Consider the following 21,938-nt stretch of genomic DNA (forward strand, 5'->3'; position numbering starts at 1 on the left):
AGCGTGTGTTTGGTTATGTCGGGTTTGTTTACCAAGAGTTGGTAACAGAATGGCAGTTGTGTTTCCTTAGAACATGTCACTTGAATTTACTGAATCAAAACACGGAGCGCGGCCAAAGAATCATTTGCTGCTTTTCTGGGGAAGGAAAAGACCGTAATGAAGAGAGAGAGAGAGAGAGAGAGAGAGAGAGAGAGACATTTTGTGAGATGCAGACATTTTTTTCCCACCTGCGGTTTTCTGCCCATGCTACAGATATGTGCCCGAAACAAATTAAACACCTTTGTAATTGAGAGATACAACGTGTATTGAAAGCAGGTGTTTCGTACACAAGAGTGAGTCCTGGGTTAATGAAGCAATTAAAATGTCCCAGCAGGCCAGAGCTTACATGTAAAAGTGCGGAGCAGAAACAGTTAGTCATTATTTTGGTTACGGTGGCTAGAGAAATAGATAACTCAATAACTTTCAAAGAGGAGGGGTTTAAAATTGTGTTGGAATAGAGCTTTGGTAACAGAGACATCTCAGTTTGATCTGATTTTTCAGGAGGGACAATGACTAAGGCACTAAAGGCATCATCAGGCAGGGTCAGCCACAGTTCATAAGCACATACCCCTCAGCCATGATTGGTTTTGAAATTCAAAGCAGAGTAAAGCGCTCTCAGTCACATGGCTATGTGTGGATCTATCTATCTATCTATCTATCTATCTATCTATCTATCTATCTATCTGTCTATCTGTCTATCTGTCTATCTATCTATCTATCTATCTGTCTGTCTCTCTCTCTCTATCTTTCTATCTATCTATCTATCTATCTATCTATCTATCTATCTATCTATCTATCTATCTATCTATCTGTCTGTCTGTCTGTCTGTCTCTCTATCTATCTGTCTCTCTCTCTCTCTCTCTCTCTAAATATATATATATATATATATATATATGTGTGTGTGTGTGTGTGTGTGTGTGTATATATATCAATTCAGAACATGAGAAGACTGTTTCATCATGAGCAGTTTGTCCGGAAAGTCACAGAGACGAACACTACGGCCCCTTTTCACTGCATAAACTCCATCACCTTAAAGAACACGTGTTTGTGAATTAAAAATAGCAGGGGTAAAGAATACAGACAGTAGTCTCCAGAACGGTGGGCAAAGGAAAATCAAAAGATCAGACAACAGAATATGAAATAGTGCTATGAGAGAAACCTCAAGGCCCACAGGGTGTGAGGGGCATTTTCCTGGCAGCATTTAGATCCATCCAAGCCCTTACTGGACAAGGCAATTGTCAATAAATACAAAGCCATTCTGAGTGTTCGTCTTCATCCAATGGAGAGGCATTTCTGTGCTAATGGGAGTGGTATGGCTATATTCCCCAACCACAAGGCCCAAATCATCACTGAACGGTTTAATGAACTCGACAGTGATCCAAACTAAGTCACCAAAGCCATCTCACCCATCGAGACACATCAAGGAGAATCTGAGAAGCCGCCAAAGATACCTTTTTTTTTTCTCCATCCATCAACAAAATGCCTGATGATTATGGAACATGGAACTTTTGGAGGAATTCACTGTGCATTCTGCAGAAACCCAGGCAGAGTCTAGGCCAATGTGAATTGGTACAGCTATGATGATTCATGGTAGCGTGATGATGTTTTATTGAAGAGGAAGTCCATTCCTGTTGGCATATCAGCCCATTTCAACATCTGCCTCCCTGCAATAAACATATCTACCTGACTTCTCTGACTGATTAGTTTTACGTAGACTACAGTGTCAACAACATCACGCAGAAAAATCGTTCTGTCAAGGGTCTTAGTCTTTCGGTGTTTTGACCAGTCCACATTTATTCGGACATTCGCCGATAACAGAAACAGCGACCTGTGGGGGGGGGGGGGGGGGTCAGTAATTCATGTAGGCCTACTTTTTTCTTGGTCGACGTAGAAGTCGGGTGAAAAATACAAACATGTTCGCTGGAAAAAGCGTCTGAGTTAATGACAAAACGTCAGAATACGAGCTGAACTGAACCCAGATGTAAAAGTTTCTCTTAAAAACACTTCGGTTAATAAATGCTCCTATTCATCCATCGAACAGACAGGGTTTTTTCTTTGTTTGTTTTTGTTTTATTTCTCTTTAATGGACAATCAAAGCATACAGTTTTCTTCTCCTGTCATGTGCTATCAGTGCATAGTTCTATTAAAACATTTCAAATGTCATTTCAAAGCGTCAGCCCTTCCACTTATGTTCTCTCCTCTCCCTCTCTCTCTCTATCATTCACAAGGCCACGTTCACCATGCACGCTACATCTCTCTCGTTCTTGTCCGTCATCCCTCTGGGATCTCGTTAGAGCGCGGCGGCTACGACAGACCTTATCGTTGCTTGCGGATCGCCTTGTCTCGAGCTTTGGCATAAGGAGAGAGTCAAAAGAGTCACATGCTATTGAATACGGTCTAAATAGCATTTGCCAAGAAGAAGAAGAAGAAGAAGAGGAAGAAGAAGAATATGAAGAAGAAGAAGAACAACAACAACAAGAGGAAGAAGAAGAAGAAGAGGAGGAAGAAGAACAAGAGGAAGAAGAGGAAGAAGAAGTACTTTTTGTCACACACACACACACTGAGCAGTAAGCAGTGAAATGCAGCCTTTGCATTTAACCCGTCCAAAAACCAGTGAACACACACACACAAGAGCAGTGGTTCTCAATCCTGCTCCTGGGGGACCACTGCTCTGCATATCTTCCATCTATCCAAACACACCTGATTAGTGTGATTAACATGCTCTTGATTAAAAGCCAATCAAAAGTGCCACTGATGAGTTCAGTAGCAGGTAGATAGAGCAGGGAAAGATGGAAAACACCCAGAGCAGGGGTCTCCCAGGAGCAGGATTGAGAACCACTGCACTAGAGCACTTAGACCCACACTGTGAACTAGGAGCACTGGGCAGCCGTCGGGACTGGCACCCAGGGACCAACTCCAGGTCTTTTTTGCCATTGCCTTGGTCAAGGTCACTGACAGGAGTACTGATCCTAGCATGCATGTCTCTGCGGTGGGAGCAAACCAGAGCACCCGGAGGAAACCAACGCAAACGCGGGGAGAACATGCAAACTCCACACAGAACGGACCCGAGACGGCCGCGATTCGAACCCAGGGCCTTCTTGCTTTGAGGCAACAGTGTTAACCACTGAGCCTAGTTTTATCTGAAGAGCAATGCACCTGTTCTCGGTGAGAGTTAGCATTAGAGTGTGAGCCCTAACGCGTGAGCTGCGCTTCGGCTAGTAATTTCCGATTTGGGATGGATTTGTTCCTTCAAGCAGAATACGGTAAGCACTCGAGAGGTACAGTTTGCATCACAACTTCCAGTCCCCTCTCTCCCCACATACACACACACACACACACACACACACACACACAGAATGCTGGAGCCACTTTGAAGTGAAAAATATGTCATCACAGGATGAGTCAGTGATGAAACACTGTTCCCACGTCTTTGATTAAAGCAAAAGCAAGTGTTTCACCAGAGCTTCTGAATAAGACATGATTTCATTACTCTGCTTCTTTTTTTCTCTCTTTCTTTCTGACTTTCTTCTTTCTTTTGTTGTCAGGAACGCTCATAAGCATTTTACTCCGTTACCGACAAAAGTTCAAGAGCCCTGTCGACGAGAAGAGTGGCCTAACTCTATGAAACTGTGAGTTTAAAGTGTAGATTTAATGGTTTAATGATTGATTTGTTTTCAGCGTTTACAAAACAAGCAACCATGTTCTAAGCATTTACAAGTCATTATGTTAACCACCCACTGGTAAGGGGCAGGGACTTGACCCTACTACTTTAGTATGACTGAAGAACTTCAAAATTATATTAATAATAATAATAATAATAATAATAATAATAATAATAACAGATACAAAACATCATACACAATGTTTTAATTCAGTGAAAAGGGCACTGTGCTTTCTGGCCTTTGATCTTAATGACACAGAATATTTTACTGAATATTTGACCGTTATTTGAACAGGGTCGTCTTGTTCATGCTATAATTTGGTGTACAGATTAGTCCAAAATACGCAGATTAGAACTGAGGTCAGCAGTGCGCTACAAAGCTCTGTTAATTTCAGTTTATTTAATTCACTAATTATACTACCAGAATGTGGTGCAGGCAAACTTCAATACAGCAAAAGACTACAGGACTATAGGAGCTTAGTATGGATGAGTTAGTAATGTTTCGGTTGGTAATCACCAATCGAAAAGAATGGTCCTATTATCCATCATTGTCCCATCTCTGGTTCAAAAAGTTTTTGTAATGTAATTAGTTAAGATTCTGTCCTGCACAAATTTATCTTTAATGACTGACATGTTTAGATGTTTAATAAGTCTTTATAAAGATGTTCCATGGCTGCTGTTTCTAGAAATTTTAAGTGATCATAAACAAGTGTCCTGTGAGAACCTGAAGCTGACCTGCAGTCCTAAATCGATCTCAGGTGTTAGATATATACAGAAGGCATATTCCAGATTGATATCTGTCCAAAGCATTTTGCTTTCAAGCTTCAAACTAGTCTCTCTGCTCTAACACACCTGATTTGACTCATTAGGTCATCGCCGAGTTGACGGGTAACTGAGGCAGGTGTATTAGAACAGGATGGGACCACAGCTGAGCTGTGGGCCTCCAGGAACAGGCTAGTGAAACACAGGTGTCTAGGGTAGTTATGGATACTTTCATGAAAACGTGTGCAGGGACCATCTGTAGTGCGTTGAATTTAGGGTGAAGGCGCCACCTGTTGGAGAATTTGATGTATTGCAATAAAGCATTGTACTAAATAAGCGCTGCCTTTCTGCAGACCGGGCACATTGTTAGTGCAAAGCTATTGTTGAGCAGAGAACTGTTTCTTTTTTTCAGTTCAGCTCAGTTTGATTTACAGGACACTTTTAATTGTTTTTATCGTTTTTTTTTAATCTACTGGACACCTTTAACTGTTGTTACTTTGGTAAATAACTTGACTGGAGGTGGGTCTGTCATGTTGCTCTTCTCTTGCGTGTCTCTGGAGCTCAAGGGCAGATTCTCCAAAAGCAGCAGACTGAACAGGGACGTAAGACAGTCTTTTTGCAATCAAGCGAGCAGATTTCTACCGAGAAAAAAAAATTGTATATAAGATATCGGACGGCCAAACAGATGATTCAAATAATGTTCTTCGTACAGTACCGTCGTTTTAATAAATGATCAAAAAATGAGTCATCAGATGTTTGCCACCTAAACCTTTCCCTTCTCTCCTCTCCTTGGATTTTAAGATCGCAGTGGAGCGTGAACCCGCCCGTTTTCAGATCACCATCTGACACAGCAGCCCGAAGCTGTCTGATTCCACAATCATACAATTCACGGTTTCCTATAGAACAGAACTGCTTATTCCCAAACCCTACTGTAAACACTTGAGTTATGTTTCTGGCCTGCTGTCAATCGAGGCTTTAAAACCAACAAGATGTGACAGTGTTCTCAGTTGTGTGTTTCTACCTGCTGTTTTTATGTTTTCAGTCATCCGGGCTATCACACAGACTACCTTCTCGTGCAGTGTTCCGTCCATTTACAGTCTCTTTCATGAAACTTCAAGGCTTGATCAATCTCCATCATCAAACATCTATGTTTATATTTACAGTTATTCGTTTAGGAGACGCTTTAACCCAAAGACATACACATAATAATTTTCTATAAAAGTATAAAATTACAACAGAATGTAAGCGTTCATGTATTAGTTTACACTGAGTCAGTGTGGGCCGATCTCTGCATTTCTGAGGCTCTATAACTTTTAGACATGAGGGTAAAACTGTGACAGAACCTTACGTCGCTACGCAAGGCACGTCAAACGTGCGCTTATATATTCCTACGGCTTGACGTCAGCGGCCTCTTCCCTGCCTATGCCCCAGTGAGGTGGGCAGTGTAAAATTCAGTGTCTTCTTCTCCGCACAGCGAATCCAAAACCATCAGTCAAAATGGTGAGCCGTTTTTTCACTTTTTAGCTTTTAATGAGTTTGTTGTGGAGATATGGTGACATTGCCTGGCTTTTAGGCGACCGACTGTGTTAAAATTTGGACAGATGTGTACATTTTGTCTGGCTGTTCAGCGAAAGAACAAAATGGCTGCCCTTTGGTACAGTGGTTTCGGGCCTGCGACAGGGCGCGAGAAACGCTCGTGTCATCGTTCCATAATACTGTAGTGTCATAAGATTAAGTAAAATATTGTAATACAAGACATAGCCCTGTATTGTCTCTCAATTTTAAGTCTTTGCCTTGCTGCGCAACCAGCGCATCCGTCTAGCTAACTTCGTTAGCGGGTCAGCTCCTACGCCCGTCTGGAGTTTAAGATACATGATTGCAACCAGTTTGTGGTCAAAATGAACTAAAATGTGAAAACATGTGTTCTTATATTGGTGTTGTAGTTGAGTTGTGCCAGAATGTGAGTTCGGTAGATATGGCCATGGGTTCAAAACGTTAAACGTAATGCAACATTTGCCGGTATTTTATTGCTGTTAGCCAGCCGGCTAGCCGGTTACACGTGGCCATTTACCGGCTGTTGTGACGCATGTTTATGTAAGGTGATGTTTTTGAAATTTAATCTGTGTGGCGTCAACGTATCCCCGTAAGATGTTTTGGTCGTATAGAAGTGGTTGACAAACGCATGAAGTTTCTGTATAGTCTCCCGGCTTACTTTCAAGCGTCAAATTGCGTGTTTAATGTCAGTGTGAACTCTGAGTATTGGCATGGTGGTTGAGCGAGACCTGTGTAGCTCGCGAGCTAGTCGCCGCCCTTATTTATAATAGATGTGATTATTTGTGTGGGTGCAGTAATGACGAGAGTTAAATGCTGGACGCTGCGGCGGATTGCAAAGCTCATCGGTCGTGGAGACTGCGTCAGCAATTGGTATTGACGCCGTTTAAAAAAAAAAATGGTGCAGCCTTGGCACTTCTGAGCGTGTATCAGCATAACCGGCTGACGTCTACTCGTCTCGCGCGCGCCCACACGCACGCGTGCACGTTTCGCCACAATGGAACGTAATTACAAAAATGTCGATTTGATTTTAACCATTCAGCACTTCGCGTGGACATACATAGAAAGGTTCAAACTGAAATATCAATTGTTCTGAGATTCAAAAGTTAATTTTTTTTTTTCTGCATTGCTTTCTCATCATCTCCTATCCTCCCCACCCCTCCAACAGGTGAACTTCACCGTAGACCAGATCCGTGCCATCATGGACAAAAAGTCCAACATCCGTAACATGTCCGTGATCGCTCATGTGGACCATGGAAAGTCCACATTGACTGACTCGCTGGTGTCAAAGGCCGGTATCATTGCCTCTGCCCGTGCCGGAGAGACCCGTTTCACTGACACCAGAAAGGATGAGCAGGAACGTTGCATCACCATCAAGTCCACGTAAGTGTTAACGGCTGACACACAGCGGGAAAACAACCGGCATTAGAACCCAACGCTAATTTGAAGATTCTATTCATTCCAAAGCAGCTACTTTATAAAAACTCTGTGGCTGTTCAAAAGTGCGCACTTAAATAAACATTGATTGAAGGGATCAATGTTGAACACCCTCAGATGCAGAAAGTTATCAAACGCTCCAAATTTATTCCATTTATAAAACCAACAGGAGTTGTTAAATAGAGTTGTATGGCTTTTTACAGAGGATCTACTGTGTGTGTGTGTGTCTGTCTGAAATGAGGTGAAAATGAATTATTCAAACTGTAACTGCCACAGGTTCTCACGTCTCATTTGTCTCTCCTCAGCGCTATCTCCATGTACTACGAGCTCTCCGATAACGACTTGGCCTTCATCAAGCAGTGCAAAGATGGCTCCGGCTTTCTCATCAACCTGATCGACTCCCCCGGGCACGTCGACTTCTCCTCCGAGGTGACCGCTGCTCTGCGTGTCACTGACGGAGCCCTTGTGGTCGTGGACTGTGTGTCCGGTAAGTGCTCGAGGAAAATGATGTAAACAGAATAAGTTGCCGTTACTTTCAAAGCTGAGTTTTATGTGAACTGATGATACGACAGTCGGTGAATATGAAATTCTACTTGACGCAGTACGTCAACAGTGCGTTTTAAATGTTCACTTGCATTAGATGTTTTCTTCTTTCTTATAGCTTGTCTCCTGAGATGTTTCTAAGCTTCAGGTTAAATCCACGTGCTGTGATTAGTTCAGATGGCTGATCCCAGCACAAGTTCCCCGTCTGCCCTGAATCGGCAGTGGTGTGCCGTGTCTTACCGCGCCTGTCCCCCTCTCTTTCCTGCGCAGGTGTGTGCGTGCAGACGGAGACCGTGCTGAGGCAGGCCATCGCAGAGCGCATCAAGCCCGTTCTGATGATGAACAAAATGGACCGGGCCCTGCTGGAGCTGCAGCTGGAACCCGAGGAGCTGTACCAGACCTTCCAGCGCATCGTGGAGAACGTCAACGTCATCATCTCCACCTACGGCGAGGACGAGGGCGGCCCCATGGGTAACATCATGGTGAGGCTTTTACTGAGCGCCCTACAGAGTGCGGGGCCTTTGGTACAGAATACAGGGCTTTTACTGAACGCCCTACAGAGTGCCCGGGCCTTTGGTACAGAATATAGGGCTTTTACTGAGCGCCCTACAGAGTGCCGGGCCTTTGGTACCGAATATAGGGCTTTTACTGAGCGCCCTGCAGAGTGCCCGGGCCTTTGGTACAGAATATAGGGCTTTTACTGAGCGCCCTACAGAGTGCCGGGCCTTTGGTACAGAATATAGGATTCGGAGCTGGCGTGTCAGCAGAATGTCAGCATATTGTTTTGGGGAATGTTGGTGCATTGTTTAGGAGGATAGTGTGTGGTTTTGAGTTAGATTCCTATCAATGCTACGTTGCTTTTAACTAAATTGGCAGAAGGAAGCCAGAGAAAGGGCTTCTGACGTAGGGTTTATGTAACTGTTTTCGTAATGCAGTAAGAGACTCGTGGATTCCTGTGCTGGAACCTGAAGTCACGTGGGTTCTTAGGAACATGTGCTTTGTGAAGATTTTAACACTGGTTCAGCACCACGTGACTGCTAGTCGTCATTTTTCTGGAATTAAGTGCTTTCCTTTGCCCTCTTATGTCCCATAGCTCTCCCCCCCCCCCCCCCATTTTTTTTTTTTTAATCGTTTCTTGGTTCTGACTTTGTAGATCGATCCAGTTGTCGGTACTGTTGGCTTCGGTTCCGGTCTCCACGGCTGGGCCTTCACCCTGAAGCAGTTTGCTGAGATGTACGTGACCAAGTTCGCTGCCAAGGGCGACGCCCAGTTGGGCCCTGCCGAGCGATGCAAGAAGGTGGAGGACATGATGAAGAAACTTTGGGGCGACAGGTACAATACCCTCCCAACTGTCTGGCAGCGGGATTTTGTCCCTTTGGCGCACACTGAATGCAAATGACAGATGTCACCTCAGGCTGAAATACAGAGCCAAGAACCACTTAGCATTTCTGCTTGTCACCTGAAATGAGAAGGGAAGTGTATCTGGGAAAGTTGAGTGAAATGACTAAGCAGGTTTATAACTGCAGTTTCTGAATTACTTTTGTATTCACCTTAAACTGATGTTCTCCAAATGAGTATCATCTGATACATAAAGTCCTTGGCAAACAAACCTCTCACTTTGTTGTTTTTTTTGTTTTGTTTTTTTTCCTTCCACCCTACGCATCCAGATATTTCGATCCCGCCACCGGCAAGTTCAGCAAATCTGCCGTCAGCCCTGATGGCAAGAAGCTGCCCAGAACCTTCGCCCAGCTCATCCTGGACCCCATCTTCAAGGTTAGCGCCGACCCGGCCCCTTTCCTGCTTTTAGAGCTCACCGTTGAGCAAATCCTGCCGGATTTGTTTTCGCCTGCCTACCGTGTTCACTCGAAACACCTGCCTAAAATGATGACGTAAACACATTTCTTCACTTTGACCTGACTTGGCCAGTGATGAGAAACTTCAGTCTGATGTGCATGGCACTACAACCCCCCCACCCCAGTTTTCTGCTGTGGGTGGTTTTGTTTTGGGGTTGTTTTTTTTTCGTTGTTGTTGCCCCCCCCACCCCCCGCTGTTGATTTAACAAAACACTGTTGATGTTCACAGTCCTTACCTGATTCTCTTCCCTTTTCCTATCAGGTCTTCGATGCCATCATGAACTTTAAGAAGGAGGAGACAGCCAAGCTGATTGAGAAGCTGGACATTAAGCTGGACAATGAGGATAAGGATAAGGAAGGCAAGCCCCTCCTGAAGGCAGTGATGCGTCGCTGGCTGCCCGCCGGAGAAGCCCTGCTTCAGATGATCACCATCCACCTGCCTTCCCCCGTCACCGCCCAGAAATACCGCTGTGAGCTGCTCTACGAGGGACCAGGAGACGACGAGGCCGCCATGGGTACGGGACAGCAACAAAAAGTCTGAGGGAGGGGGTTGGTAGCTTGGTGACAGCCAATAGGAACGAGAGAGGAATTGGCTCGTGTACCAATCCTTTCCTAAATTGTTTAAAGGGAGGCTCCTGTTGGGGAGAAGAGAACGTCGAATCTGATAGGCTGGATATGGTATGGGCTGCGTGCTTGGGTTTAATGGAATCAGGAGTCTCAGACTGGTTGAACGTATTAGAATCGGGGGTCGTAGATTCGTTTGAAGAGAGAGAGGGTGAAGACGGAACCGTGCGTAGTTGATTAGACGATGAATTTTTGTGGGGGTTTTTTTGTTTTGTTTTGTTTTTTTTACCCATTTCCTGCAATTTGTGTTAACGTTTAGCTTGTCTGTTCTTCAGGAATCAAGAACTGCGACCCCAAGGCACCCCTGATGATGTACATCTCCAAAATGGTGCCGACCTCCGACAAGGGTCGTTTCTACGCTTTCGGCCGTGTCTTCTCCGGCATGGTGTCCACCGGCCTGAAGGTGCGCATCATGGGACCAAATTTCACCCCTGGAAAGAAGGAAGACCTTTACCTCAAACCCATTCAGAGGTGTGTGTTTGTCCATACAATCTCACAAAATGCATCACTTCCAATGCAGTCTGAGGTCTCTCTCTTGGCTTTCCCTTTTGAAGGAGTGTTTTTGACTGCTGAAGTTAAATTGCCAATGGCAAATTTTAGACACGTGGAGCCGGTCGAGTTGTTTCAGTACTGCCCCAGTTCTTCCAGTGCTATGTGTATATAGATAATCTTTATTTAGTTCAGGAACAAGGCATCTGAGATTAAGTTTCCAATTTTCTAAGGAAGGTTCTTACTAAATTTCCCAACGCTTTCTCCTTTAGGACCATTCTGATGATGGGCCGTTACGTCGAGCCCATTGAGGACGTGCCATGCGGTAACATCGTGGGTCTGGTCGGCGTGGACCAGTTTTTGGTGAAGACAGGGACCATCACAACCTACGAGCAGGCCCATAACATGCGCGTGATGAAGTTCAGCGTCAGCCCTGTGGTGAGAGTGGCCGTGGAGGCCAAGAACCCGGCAGACCTCCCCAAACTGGTGGAGGGGCTCAAACGCCTGGCCAAGTCCGACCCCATGGTCCAGTGTATCATCGAGGAGTCCGGAGAACACATCATCGCCGGAGCTGGTGAGCTCCACCTGGAGATCTGCCTGAAGGATCTGGAGGAGGACCACGCCTGCATTCCAATCAAGGTACCGTCCTGGGCTCCGCCCCTTCATGAATATGTAGATTTGGGTTTTAGTTGGTTTTGTTGGGGGGGGGGGGGGGTTGTGCAGCTTTAGCTGTGGTTGTCTTCCCTGCGTGAGTTAATAAATGGGCCTCTGCATTATTCACACTGGTGGTTTGTTGGTCACTGGTTGTCCAGATGTGAGGTTCCCAAAGCTGCAGTGTTGGGGCACTTTTCTTCCCCGTTGACTAATGAGTCGGGTAGATGTGTAAATCAGGCATTGGACGTTGTGTTTGGTTCTGTCTCAAAGCCTGTAATGAAACTCAAGGTTGTGAACATTTCTTTTCTGACTTTTGTTTTTGATTTCTGCAGAAATCTGACCCAGTCGTATCCTACAGAGAAACCGTTAGTGAGGAGTCATCCCAGATGTGCCTGTCCAAGTCGCCCAACAAGCACAACCGTCTGTTCATGAAGGCCCGCCCCTTCCCGGAGGGTCTGGCCGAGGACATCGAGAAGGGAGAGGTCACCGCCCGCCAGGAGCTCAAAGCCCGCGCTCGTTACCTGGCCGACAAGTACGAGTGGGAGGTGACAGAGGCCCGTAAGATCTGGTGCTTTGGACCCGACGGAACTGGGCCCAACGTCCTGGTGGACGTGACCAAGGGAGTGCAGTACCTGAACGAGATCAAGGACAGCGTGGTCGCCGGCTTCCAGTGGGCCAGTAAAGAGGTGAGCGACATGGGGGACTCTCGTTTGAGAGCCAGAGCGTTCAAAGCGCTGTTAACGGTGAATGTGTTTTATACCATACACTGAAAGTAAAGAGTGACGTTGCTTAATCTAAGTCGAGATTAATGTAGCAGATTCTTTGTATTTCACAAAGTTGTTTAACTGAAATGGAAGCCAGTGGGTTTTGAATTGTACAGTGCTCGTTTTCACACAGCAGAGGGATCAGTTATTTGTTTGTGTTTTTGTTTTTTATCCCTCTGTAAATAATGACGTTTTAAAACGTCTTTCTCAGGGTGCCTTGTGTGAGGAGAACATGCGTGCCATCCGCTTCGACATCCACGACGTGACCTTGCACACCGACGCCATCCACCGTGGTGGCGGCCAGATCATTCCAACAGCCCGCCGAGTCTTGTACGCCTGCCAGCTCACAGCCGCGCCCAGACTGATGGAGCCCGTCTACCTGGTGGAGATCCAGGTAAAACACCACACATCCACCATCATCTTAACACGGCGTGCCAGTGAACGCCGAGTGAGGCTCTTAAAGCTCAGGCTTAATGGTCTTGGATAGTAACCGCTTGTTTGTGTGTGTTGCTGTGACTACCCACAGTGCCCTGAGGCAGTGGTGGGTGGCATCTACGGAGTGCTGAACAGGAAACGTGGTCACGTGTTTGAGGAGTCTCAGGTCATGGGAACACCCATGTTCGTGGTCAAGGCTTACCTGCCTGTCAACGAGTCCTTTGGTGAGTACAGCGACCTGTCTGTCTGGCATTGATTTTTTTTTTTTTAGTGTTAAAAGTTCAGAGATAACTAAACGTGAGATCGTGCTGTCTTCTGACTCAGGGGGACAAGAGTTGGGTGGTTGTAAAAATGTTATCGACAGAATGTTTGTGAAACCAAGAGACAGCCAAGGGAGATTTTTACTCAGCTGTAAGCTGTAATAGTTGTCTGCCCTAATTAAAAAAATTTTTAAAAAAGAGTAAACGTGTGAATCAGGCTGAGGGTAAATGTTTACTAGATAGTTATGGTACCTGACCCTTTATTCAAGTAATTGCTCTTTAGAGGAAGTTGTTGATTTATTATTTTAGTGTATGTGATTCCATGTCTTTAATCCTCTCTCTCTCCTTTTTTTTCCCCCAGGTTTCACAGCTGACTTGCGCTCCAACACAGGTGGTCAGGCTTTCCCTCAGTGTGTGTTTGACCACTGGCAGATCCTGCAGGGTGACCCCAGCGAGGCCTCATCCAAACCCTCTCAGATCGTCGCCGAAACACGCAAACGCAAGGGGCTCAAAGAGGGAATCCCAGCGCTGGATAACTTCCTGGACAAATTGTAAAAGCCACCGTCCCGTACCCTCTTTTTTTCCCCTCCCCTCCCCTCCCCCCCCCCACACACACGCGCACACACACACAAACACACCCCTCTCCCCTCCCTCTCGACCCACAGGGACTGGACTGTACAGAGCGACCATGAGCACTAACAGCTTGCCAAAAGACGACCAGATGCGATTTGATTAAGAATTTAAACAATAATAAAGGAAAATTAAAAATTGAACGCGTCTGTATTTTGACTTGTTTGCCGAGCGTGTGTGTGGGGTGTATGTGTGAGTGAGACCATTAGGGGATTGTAAACCTGGGTCAGGCTGTTTAGTGATGAGTAAAGGATCTCTGAAGAAAACTGAACATCTGTGCCTTGGGTGGGGGGAGGGGGGAAACTTGTTTCAGAATTTTGATCACTCCTGGTGGTGTTTGTGTGAGAACGATGTCTGAAACTTTAGCACGGTTTGTGTATTCAAGGGAATATGTCAAACAACTAAATATTGACCCTTGTCTTGGCAACACAGTGTTCTAAAGAGCCATAAAACTGCTCTGGTGTTAAACAGGCCTCAGTCTAACCCAGTTCATATACTCCGCTGAACTGTATCACTCCACAGAAAATTACGTGCACTTCCCATTATCCCTGCCTTGTGTGTGTTATAAAGAGGTTGAGGGAGTAAAACACAATCTATGGAGTTGTTTAAGTGTAGACTTCCCAATAGATTTATTGGAACATCCATAAATGACTGGGACACTTTGATATTTACAGAACTTTGACAATAAGCATTTAGGTACAACTGAAAACAAAAACAAGTAATACATTGATTGGCAAATAATTATACATTCTTATTCTTTTTTTTTTTTTTTTTTTAACTTTTAAACGCGTTTGGTGTTTATTACCGCTTTAAACCGTCTCCCTCTTGTTCTAAGTTGGGGGGGTGATTTCAGCTGAAATGTTTCGATTGAAAGACGAAAGAAGATAACGTTCAGCGATACTAGGCGGTGGAGAGTCAAGCATACGGTTTGTCCGGTAGCAGCCTGCACGCACTGGTACAGTTTGGCTCCATAATTAAGAATAGGGCAACTGCGGTTCAACAACATTCAATGTAAACATAATCTATTTCAGTAGAATTATTTACAGACATGGCAAAAAAAAAAGAGTCTAAATTTTATACCTTTTAAACCTTGAGTGTCGTGTAACAGTCCGTTGCTAGTCAGAACAGCTAGTATAATGAATATCACTTTTCAATGATTCATGAAGAAAACTAACGTTATGGAGTCTCCCACATCCCCGTTTTTTTTGTTTTTTTTTTGGGCTACGTGATTACGTTCGGACCCAAAAGTGCATCAGTGCAACTCAAAACTGATAAGCGTTCTTAAGAATTAATCATAGTGATACTGGACCTAATTTTTATTTAATTGTCGATACGTCAACTGATTGGATGGAAAATAGCGAATTTCCAGCACCAGAGTTGTGACGCATAGCCAGATTGGTAAAAACACGGGTTTAACAAATTAAGTCATGTGTAACAATTCCGTTTTAAGTGGTGCGACGTTTCCATTTACAACAAAAGTCCATTAGTCGTCCTTGATTTTGAACATTTGAATGCCTAGTCTAGTCGAAAATCAAGACTGTGTACCTTAAACCCACTGTGGGCACTTAACTGGATATTTCTTTTTTTTTTTTTAATTTCTTTATTTTTTTCCCCCCATGCGCTACCGTATCCCCTGCAGAAAGGAAAGAGCTTGATTTGGTTGTTGGTCTGTCCGGAGAGACCGGTGCAGTTCTGTGTGACAGTGACGTTAACGTGATAACGCTGAGGAGTCTTCGTTTCCCTAAGCGATATGGGTACAGTCATTATGTGTAGAAAATGATCTCGGGGATTTGACCGTCTTCCACCGACGTTCCGTTATTGTTTCCCGCGGCGTAGCAGAATGTGAAGCAGGTTTTGGTACCGGTCGCCGGGGCTTCGTAAGTTACCTTCCGCATGCCTTTAGTCCCATAGTGCGAGTCTGGTCCCTGTGAAACACATTGACAGGAACGGTAACTTTACTATGGCTGCGTATAACTTAAAATGCTAAGATGACAACCAAGCTAACACACTATCAAGACATTCATCCCTATCGATAGCACCACCAAACGGAAAATTAAGGAAAAAAAACCTCACAGTTGCAATTTAACACTAAGCTGGACCGTCATTGGCATGAAAACAATTAGCATAACATACGGCCGCTACATTTACAGTGTTATCTACAGCGTTTTAGATCGGGAACACCGGGTGATGGATATGTCACCTTGAGTGTAGCGCAGGCAATGTAGTTGACGCTGGGAAGAATTTCCACGGGTTCTTTAAACATGACTCTGAAAGTGCTGGCTGAACCGTCACAGCTGAAACCTGTGTCGTTTTGACCCAGAACGGTGTTACTGTCTGTGTGGATGATCTGCAGCAAAGAAAAACAGACAGAACGGGTGATGCGTAAAGTCAACCACACAGATGGATTCCTTCCTTTTTTTTTTCTTTCTGTCTTTTTTTTTTTACCGTAACACAGAGCAGTCGATTTACCTGAATGTTGACCTGATAATCTGTCGGACCATGTATGGATCCATACAGTCCAAAGCCCACGACAAATATTCTACGATTCACAGAAAACCTGAGACAAGCAAATAAAAAGATCTCTGATTATTTCCTTTGTTTAACACTTAATTCGAGTATTTTCACAATAAATCCATCATCAAATCCATCAATATCTCTGTTAAAACGTAACGTTCCGTTTTATTTTGATATAAATCCTTATTCCAAACTCAAAGCTTGAATGATACACGTTTTAGAAACACTTTCAAATGTTCATTCTGTTTTGACTGACGCAATGCAAGACTGGTAAGAGACAGACCAATTCAAAACCAGTAAAGCAGAGGCGTTACCGGATGCGGTCGCTGGTCCCACTGTAGCCCCAGCGGCTTTCCACCTGTCCGAAACGAGTAATGCTACATTCCTTCCCCCTCAGACAGCAGCGTGGCCGGTCGATAAACTCCACATGAGGTTTGGGATTCACAGTAAAATGAAGGAACAGACTGACCACCTCTCTGTCCGTGAGTATACCAGACTGAGCTGGACCTGCCAAGACACACACACACACACACAAAGATGTTTATTCCAAAGAGGATAACAAAACATAACAAAGAATTTGGTACGGTCAAGAACCATGATGCAGACGTTGACGAGAGCAGAAAAGATCTTCATTCACTGATCAACCTGACAGGGCGCTGTGTGAGAATCTTCAGGGTCTTTTAAATTATTCATAAGGGGGAGAAAAAAAAAAACATTCAGAGTAATCACACTGAAATGTTTTTTGTTTTTTTTTTCCATCTGAGCCCAGGCCAACAACACAGTAGCTCTGTCTGGCTGGAAACACATACACGGAGGACAACAATGAATCTGTTCCTTTCAGTTAGGGGATCTGATCTACCTTCTGCTCACACCGAAACCGATGCCACTTTTGATCGGAACAAGGCCTCCCGAAAAACTGTGCTGTCTACCTGAGCTAGTGTGATACTCACTGGGACAAAACACAAAGAAATCCTGCCAGATATTACAGACCCTCTAAGGAACTGTTACAAAGTCATTCATAAATCATTGTCTTGATTGGAGTATTCTGCTGTAACTAACACCACTGCATGTGGTTACCCCCTGACAATATAGTATATATAATACATATAATTGAGATAAGACTCTAAACATAATATAATATTTTGCTACGAGTTCATCGTTTTACCTGTGTAACAGGAGCGAAATCTGACACGTCTAGAATCAGATGTGGCTTTACCTGCGGCGAACTCCTCTATGGTCATGAGGGGAAAGCGAATGAGGTTCAGGGCTTTGCCCAACACTTTGCGTTTGTTCTCGGGCGTCGGCTGGATCTGCTGTCGCTGCGACTCGGCCTCCGCCCAGCGTACCGCGGCCGCGAACAGTCGCACCTCCCTCACCCCCAACGTGTCCCTCTCCAGGACCGCTACCAGCGTGTCTGCGGACACCGGCGAATGAAAACACGGATAAATACCGTGATCAAACAAACGAATGGATCTGATGATGATGATCACACATTGTATTCCAAAACGTCGAAAACTAAAAGCATGTTAGGGAAACGCGTAGTTTGAAAGCAATCACTTGTTTGAATGACTATTTGTTAGGGATTCAGACAGTCAAAAAAAAAGTTCAGTTTAATTATTAACTCCACTCTCATTCTTTCATTCAACCTTTTTTTTTGCACTTGTGATTGGTCTAATCCTGGACTTAGTGGTGACACTTATGCCATGGACAGCTTCTTAATGGCTCCATGCTTGGTTTGTATTCTGCCTCTCTTGGAAGTCACTCTGAATAAAAGCGTCAGCTGAATGACTGCATGTAAATTTAAGAAAACCTTAAAACACTCCTGTCTCAACATTCTGTTCTCTCAATATGTTTGCTGTGTGGCACATGGCCTAACCTATGGATTTTGTCACATAAACTGCAGGAATGGTGTTGGTGGTCTCTGTGGAGGGTAAACTGGTTTATCTGATGAATATTTGACGTTTTAATACCAAGGTCAATATCTGTGAAGCCCTCTGCTGCCAGGGCATCCGCAGTGTTTTTGTCAATATTCTCCAAGCAAAGACTGGCCAACTGAGGTTCGTCAAACAGACGAGCCTGTGGAGAGAAAGAGAAAAAAATGTGATTCAAACTCTCTGTATTACTTACTTAGGAGAAACTTAATGTGAATTTGTGAGCATTCAATCTAAATAACATTCCTTTCTGATCACTAAAACAGTGGTTGGCTCAAAAGTCTAGTTGTTCAGCCTGACAATGACTTGCAATTTAAATTTCCAAAAAAAAAAAAAAAAAAAGCAAGACGACTTATAGCAGAACAGATCTCTCCAAGCAAAGACGAGGAATGGTATTCTGCACTGCTAGTAAACACGCCCTTTGACCTGGTATGTACATAAGTAAGAGTGTAAGATTGGTCTTATCTCGTCTTCTGGAACGCACCCATTTTAAGTGAGTTTTTAGTCGTTTCGCTGGGTAATTACCTGCGTTAGCAACATGAAAGCGTTGTCCGCACGCAAGTTCTTCTTAAGAAATTCCACACAATGCGTCTCCAGAGCAGGCACCGCATACTTCTTGGCTGTATATAACGTGGTCATGACCGTTTCCGGACCGATCTGAACTTCATCGGAGTACAGGAATCTGCATTCAAAAAAGATTCCAGACGAAAGAAACGTCCGCTCAGTTTGGAATATTAGCTGCCGGACTGATTTAGGAATATTAAAATCCACACTAAATTCCGCATCCCTGACTGGAGACGCTATCGTACATGCATTTAGCTCACACACAGTTGAGGACATTCGAAGGGCATCCCCAGTGTTTAACCGCATGATATCAAGAGTCATGTAATTGCATATTAACTCCAACGACATGATAAGCCCCTGATGACTTACTTGAGAAGGGCGAGAAAAGCGGCCGGCTCCACATCTGGGAGTTCAATTTCGGTCGAGGTTGTGGCCATGCCCCCGTTAAACATCGCATCGAACACCGCGCTTCCCACTGCGAGGGCAAACCTGGCGCGCAGCAAAAAAGGGAATCAGACGGTAATTAAGGACAAACGGAAATCTGGTCTAGTTACAGTACCCCCACCCCGCCACCGAATCGCACACAATTTTACTAGAACAGAAGATGACGCTGTGTTTACCCCCAAAGTCTATAAGTAAATATTGAAATAGGACGGCCGAAATGCATATATATGTCCTATAGAACAGAGATGTTAAATCATAGGTATAAATGTCAAATGATACATGGCAACATTATAATCCCCCGAGCAGACAAGTTTGTTAATCTCTTTAGAGTGATCGTATGTCTGACGCTTCAACGCGTATTTTGAGGGCACATGTTCCACATTTAAACACACAAAAATCAAGCGGAGAATGTTACCGACAAGGGAGGTAAAATATAAGTTAAACAGAGCACGAAACACACCCGTACCTGTGCGCTGGTATTCGCTGTACTCCCATTCCTTTGCCAACCAAAAAATGGACGTCACTTAGCACCTCATTGTTGAACAAGAATGCAAACCTCTCTTTTACGGTGCTTTTCGTTGCTTGCCAGTTATAGACTGGCTCCCGATACACCAACACGGATGCAGACGCAGGACTATTTGGTAAAGAGGACGAGACTGCGGACGCATCCACTGAGGATGCAGTAGACGTGGATGTGGCCGTCATGTTTGACGCAGCGGCTGTGGCGCCTCCAACCGGAGCCGACGCTGCATGTACCACCGAAGCGTTCGCCGACGGCCGAGAAGAGTTCTGTGTATTGGGCGTAATTCTTACTGCGATGTCGGCGCCTCCGCCACCGTCCGGGCCTACTTGGGGGTTTGAGTTCCCCACTGTCCTGTTAACCCCACCGGTGGTACCCACCGAGCCGCCGTTGCTCGCCGGCGACGAATGGGCGCTGTTGCTGGGCTGAGCGTTGCCCAGTGGTCCTGAAGTCGAGAAATTTAGACACGGCGATCGGCTACTGCTCTCACCCGCAGCCATCTTGGATGGAGAACACTGCAGGCTTTGCTGAAATAAACACACACAACAGCGCATAACCAGAAACACGGAGCAAATGAGTGACTTCCCCCGAGAGGGTGGAAAAACGATAGGGGTGATAGAAACTTGAGTAGTGTAACCTTAGCTACCACAACACTGTGTGGTCTATATGCCCCCCCCCCCCATATAACTTTTATATATATTTTTTTTAATGCATTTTCAAAATCAAGTTCACAAAGAGCTCGTGGTCATTGCCTGGACATCAAAACGTATGGTTGTAACGTCAAATGCAATAGCATATGTGATTAAGTTGCATACATTTTTGTATAAATATCAGCAAAGGAAGGTACTCTTTAAATTTCCTCCTGAAACAAATACATGTGTGGCTCTTACTGCCAAGCCTTACTTGTGTGTCACAGGGGATCATGGTTTTGATTCGGCAGTTAAGTAAATGAATGTTGTTAATTTCACATAAATGAAAAAATAACAATTAAGATACTACATTCACAATGACAGCCGAGTAATTCTGACGGTGTTGAGGACTGTCTCGAGATTAAAAACTGCGACAGACAGGAGGCCTGTCCACCAGTGGACTAATAACTTCTCTCTGGTGTGGCATTTTATGTCTGCCTTTTTCACCAGTAGTCTAAATTAACACGCTTATTGATATGGTAGGGGAACATGGATTGTTGTGATCAGACCAAAGAGAGTGTGACTGACAGGAAATATGAATATTTTCCACATTAATTAAGGACATCTGTCTCAAAGCCTGTCTTTTCCTGCTCGTGTAGAAGGAGGTTATGGAAAATTATCAGGCCAGCAACAGGCCAAGGGATGTTATCTCATTTTGACTATAATGAGAGTGAAGGAACAGTGGAAAGATTTCAGTAGAAAGGTTTTTTAAGAGAGTTTTTCATTAAAAAAAAAAAAAATCAGACTGGATAGAACTCTTGAATCAAATTGGTAACATTTGAATGTACCTGTCATGCTGGTTACTATGGCTACCAGTGTTTTGTGTCACGTTTGTTATCTACAAGTTACTATGTAACATTTAGATTGTCACAGCAACATTCCTACAACAATATTCTAAGTAGGCTGTTGGTCTGTCCTTCATATCTGAACCTAACTGGTACATGTGGAGGAGTTTAATTGCAATGACACCTGCTGGACAAGAGAAAGCAGATTTTCATTTACAGCAAGAAATTACTTATACAGAAAAGTGATCAGTCAATCAATTTATCAAGCCATGGAGGAATTTATTGTGCAACCAGCCCACTAATCCAAACCATATAAGAACCCAGCCACAAATGCCAGATATTATGTTTTTCATTTGGAAGCCTGGGCTATGTTTATAGGGAGACGGCTAGATGTGTACAGGCAACTCATTGAAGAGGGAAAAGTGACTAACAACACATACTTGATCTTAGCCTTGCCCAGTGGCTGCTATAACTAGCAAAGCCAATAAGTATTTTCTCACTCCTTAAGGCGTTTTGATGGAGGTGAGCTCGTCAAATGACCAAATCATTGCCATTAAATGCGCCAAACCAAACTTTTAACTGATAAATTGCTCCGCACGATTGGCGACATTGAAGTAAAGCCTAGCATCACTGTATGCTTCTAGCGGCAGGTAACGGCCCAATCAAAACAGCTCCAGTATGATCCAATCGAAATAGTGTAATTGGTGGTAAGCCCCGCCTCTTATGCGACCGGGAGCTGAACGGCTTCTGCGCGTCTGTTTGGGTCCACCTATCCTGGCAATCTGTCCA

General features: G+C 44.5%; 2 protein-coding genes and 1 non-coding gene across 3 annotated transcripts; 2 read left to right on the forward strand and 1 right to left on the reverse strand.

The window, feature by feature from the left end:
- The first annotated feature begins 5,877 nt into the window (after positions 1 to 5,877).
- On the forward strand, positions 5,878 to 13,845 carry LOC115820832 (elongation factor 2). The gene is made up of 13 exons (XM_030784524.1): positions 5,878 to 5,962; positions 7,182 to 7,396; positions 7,756 to 7,937; positions 8,264 to 8,475; positions 9,147 to 9,325; positions 9,661 to 9,766; positions 10,109 to 10,361; positions 10,746 to 10,941; positions 11,232 to 11,598; positions 11,946 to 12,299; positions 12,589 to 12,771; positions 12,904 to 13,036; positions 13,434 to 13,845. The coding sequence occupies exons 1-13, from the start codon at positions 5,960 to 5,962 to the stop codon at positions 13,625 to 13,627; spliced, it is 2,577 nt and encodes an 858-aa protein (XP_030640384.1). The 5' UTR covers positions 5,878 to 5,959; the 3' UTR covers positions 13,628 to 13,845.
- Positions 9,871 to 9,942, forward strand: LOC115821920 (small nucleolar RNA SNORD37). The gene has a single exon (XR_004025608.1). It is a non-coding gene; the product is annotated as a small nucleolar RNA SNORD37 (small nucleolar RNA).
- A 1,065-nt stretch (positions 13,846 to 14,910) lies between the features above and the next one.
- On the reverse strand, positions 14,911 to 20,229 carry btbd2a (BTB (POZ) domain containing 2a). The gene is made up of 9 exons (XM_030783966.1): positions 19,622 to 20,229; positions 19,081 to 19,200; positions 18,673 to 18,829; positions 18,187 to 18,292; positions 17,433 to 17,630; positions 16,531 to 16,723; positions 16,172 to 16,259; positions 15,903 to 16,049; positions 14,911 to 15,627 (listed from the first exon to the last, which is right to left on the reverse strand). Exons 1-9 carry the CDS (start codon positions 20,227 to 20,229, stop codon positions 15,466 to 15,468), a joined length of 1,779 nt encoding a protein of 592 aa, XP_030639826.1. The 3' UTR covers positions 14,911 to 15,465.
- Positions 20,230 to 21,938: the final 1,709 nt, after the last annotated feature.

The sequence above is a fragment of the Chanos chanos genome, chromosome 9 (genome assembly GCF_902362185.1).
Source record: "Chanos chanos chromosome 9, fChaCha1.1, whole genome shotgun sequence".
NCBI classification, from domain to species: domain Eukaryota; kingdom Metazoa; phylum Chordata; class Actinopteri; order Gonorynchiformes; family Chanidae; genus Chanos; species Chanos chanos.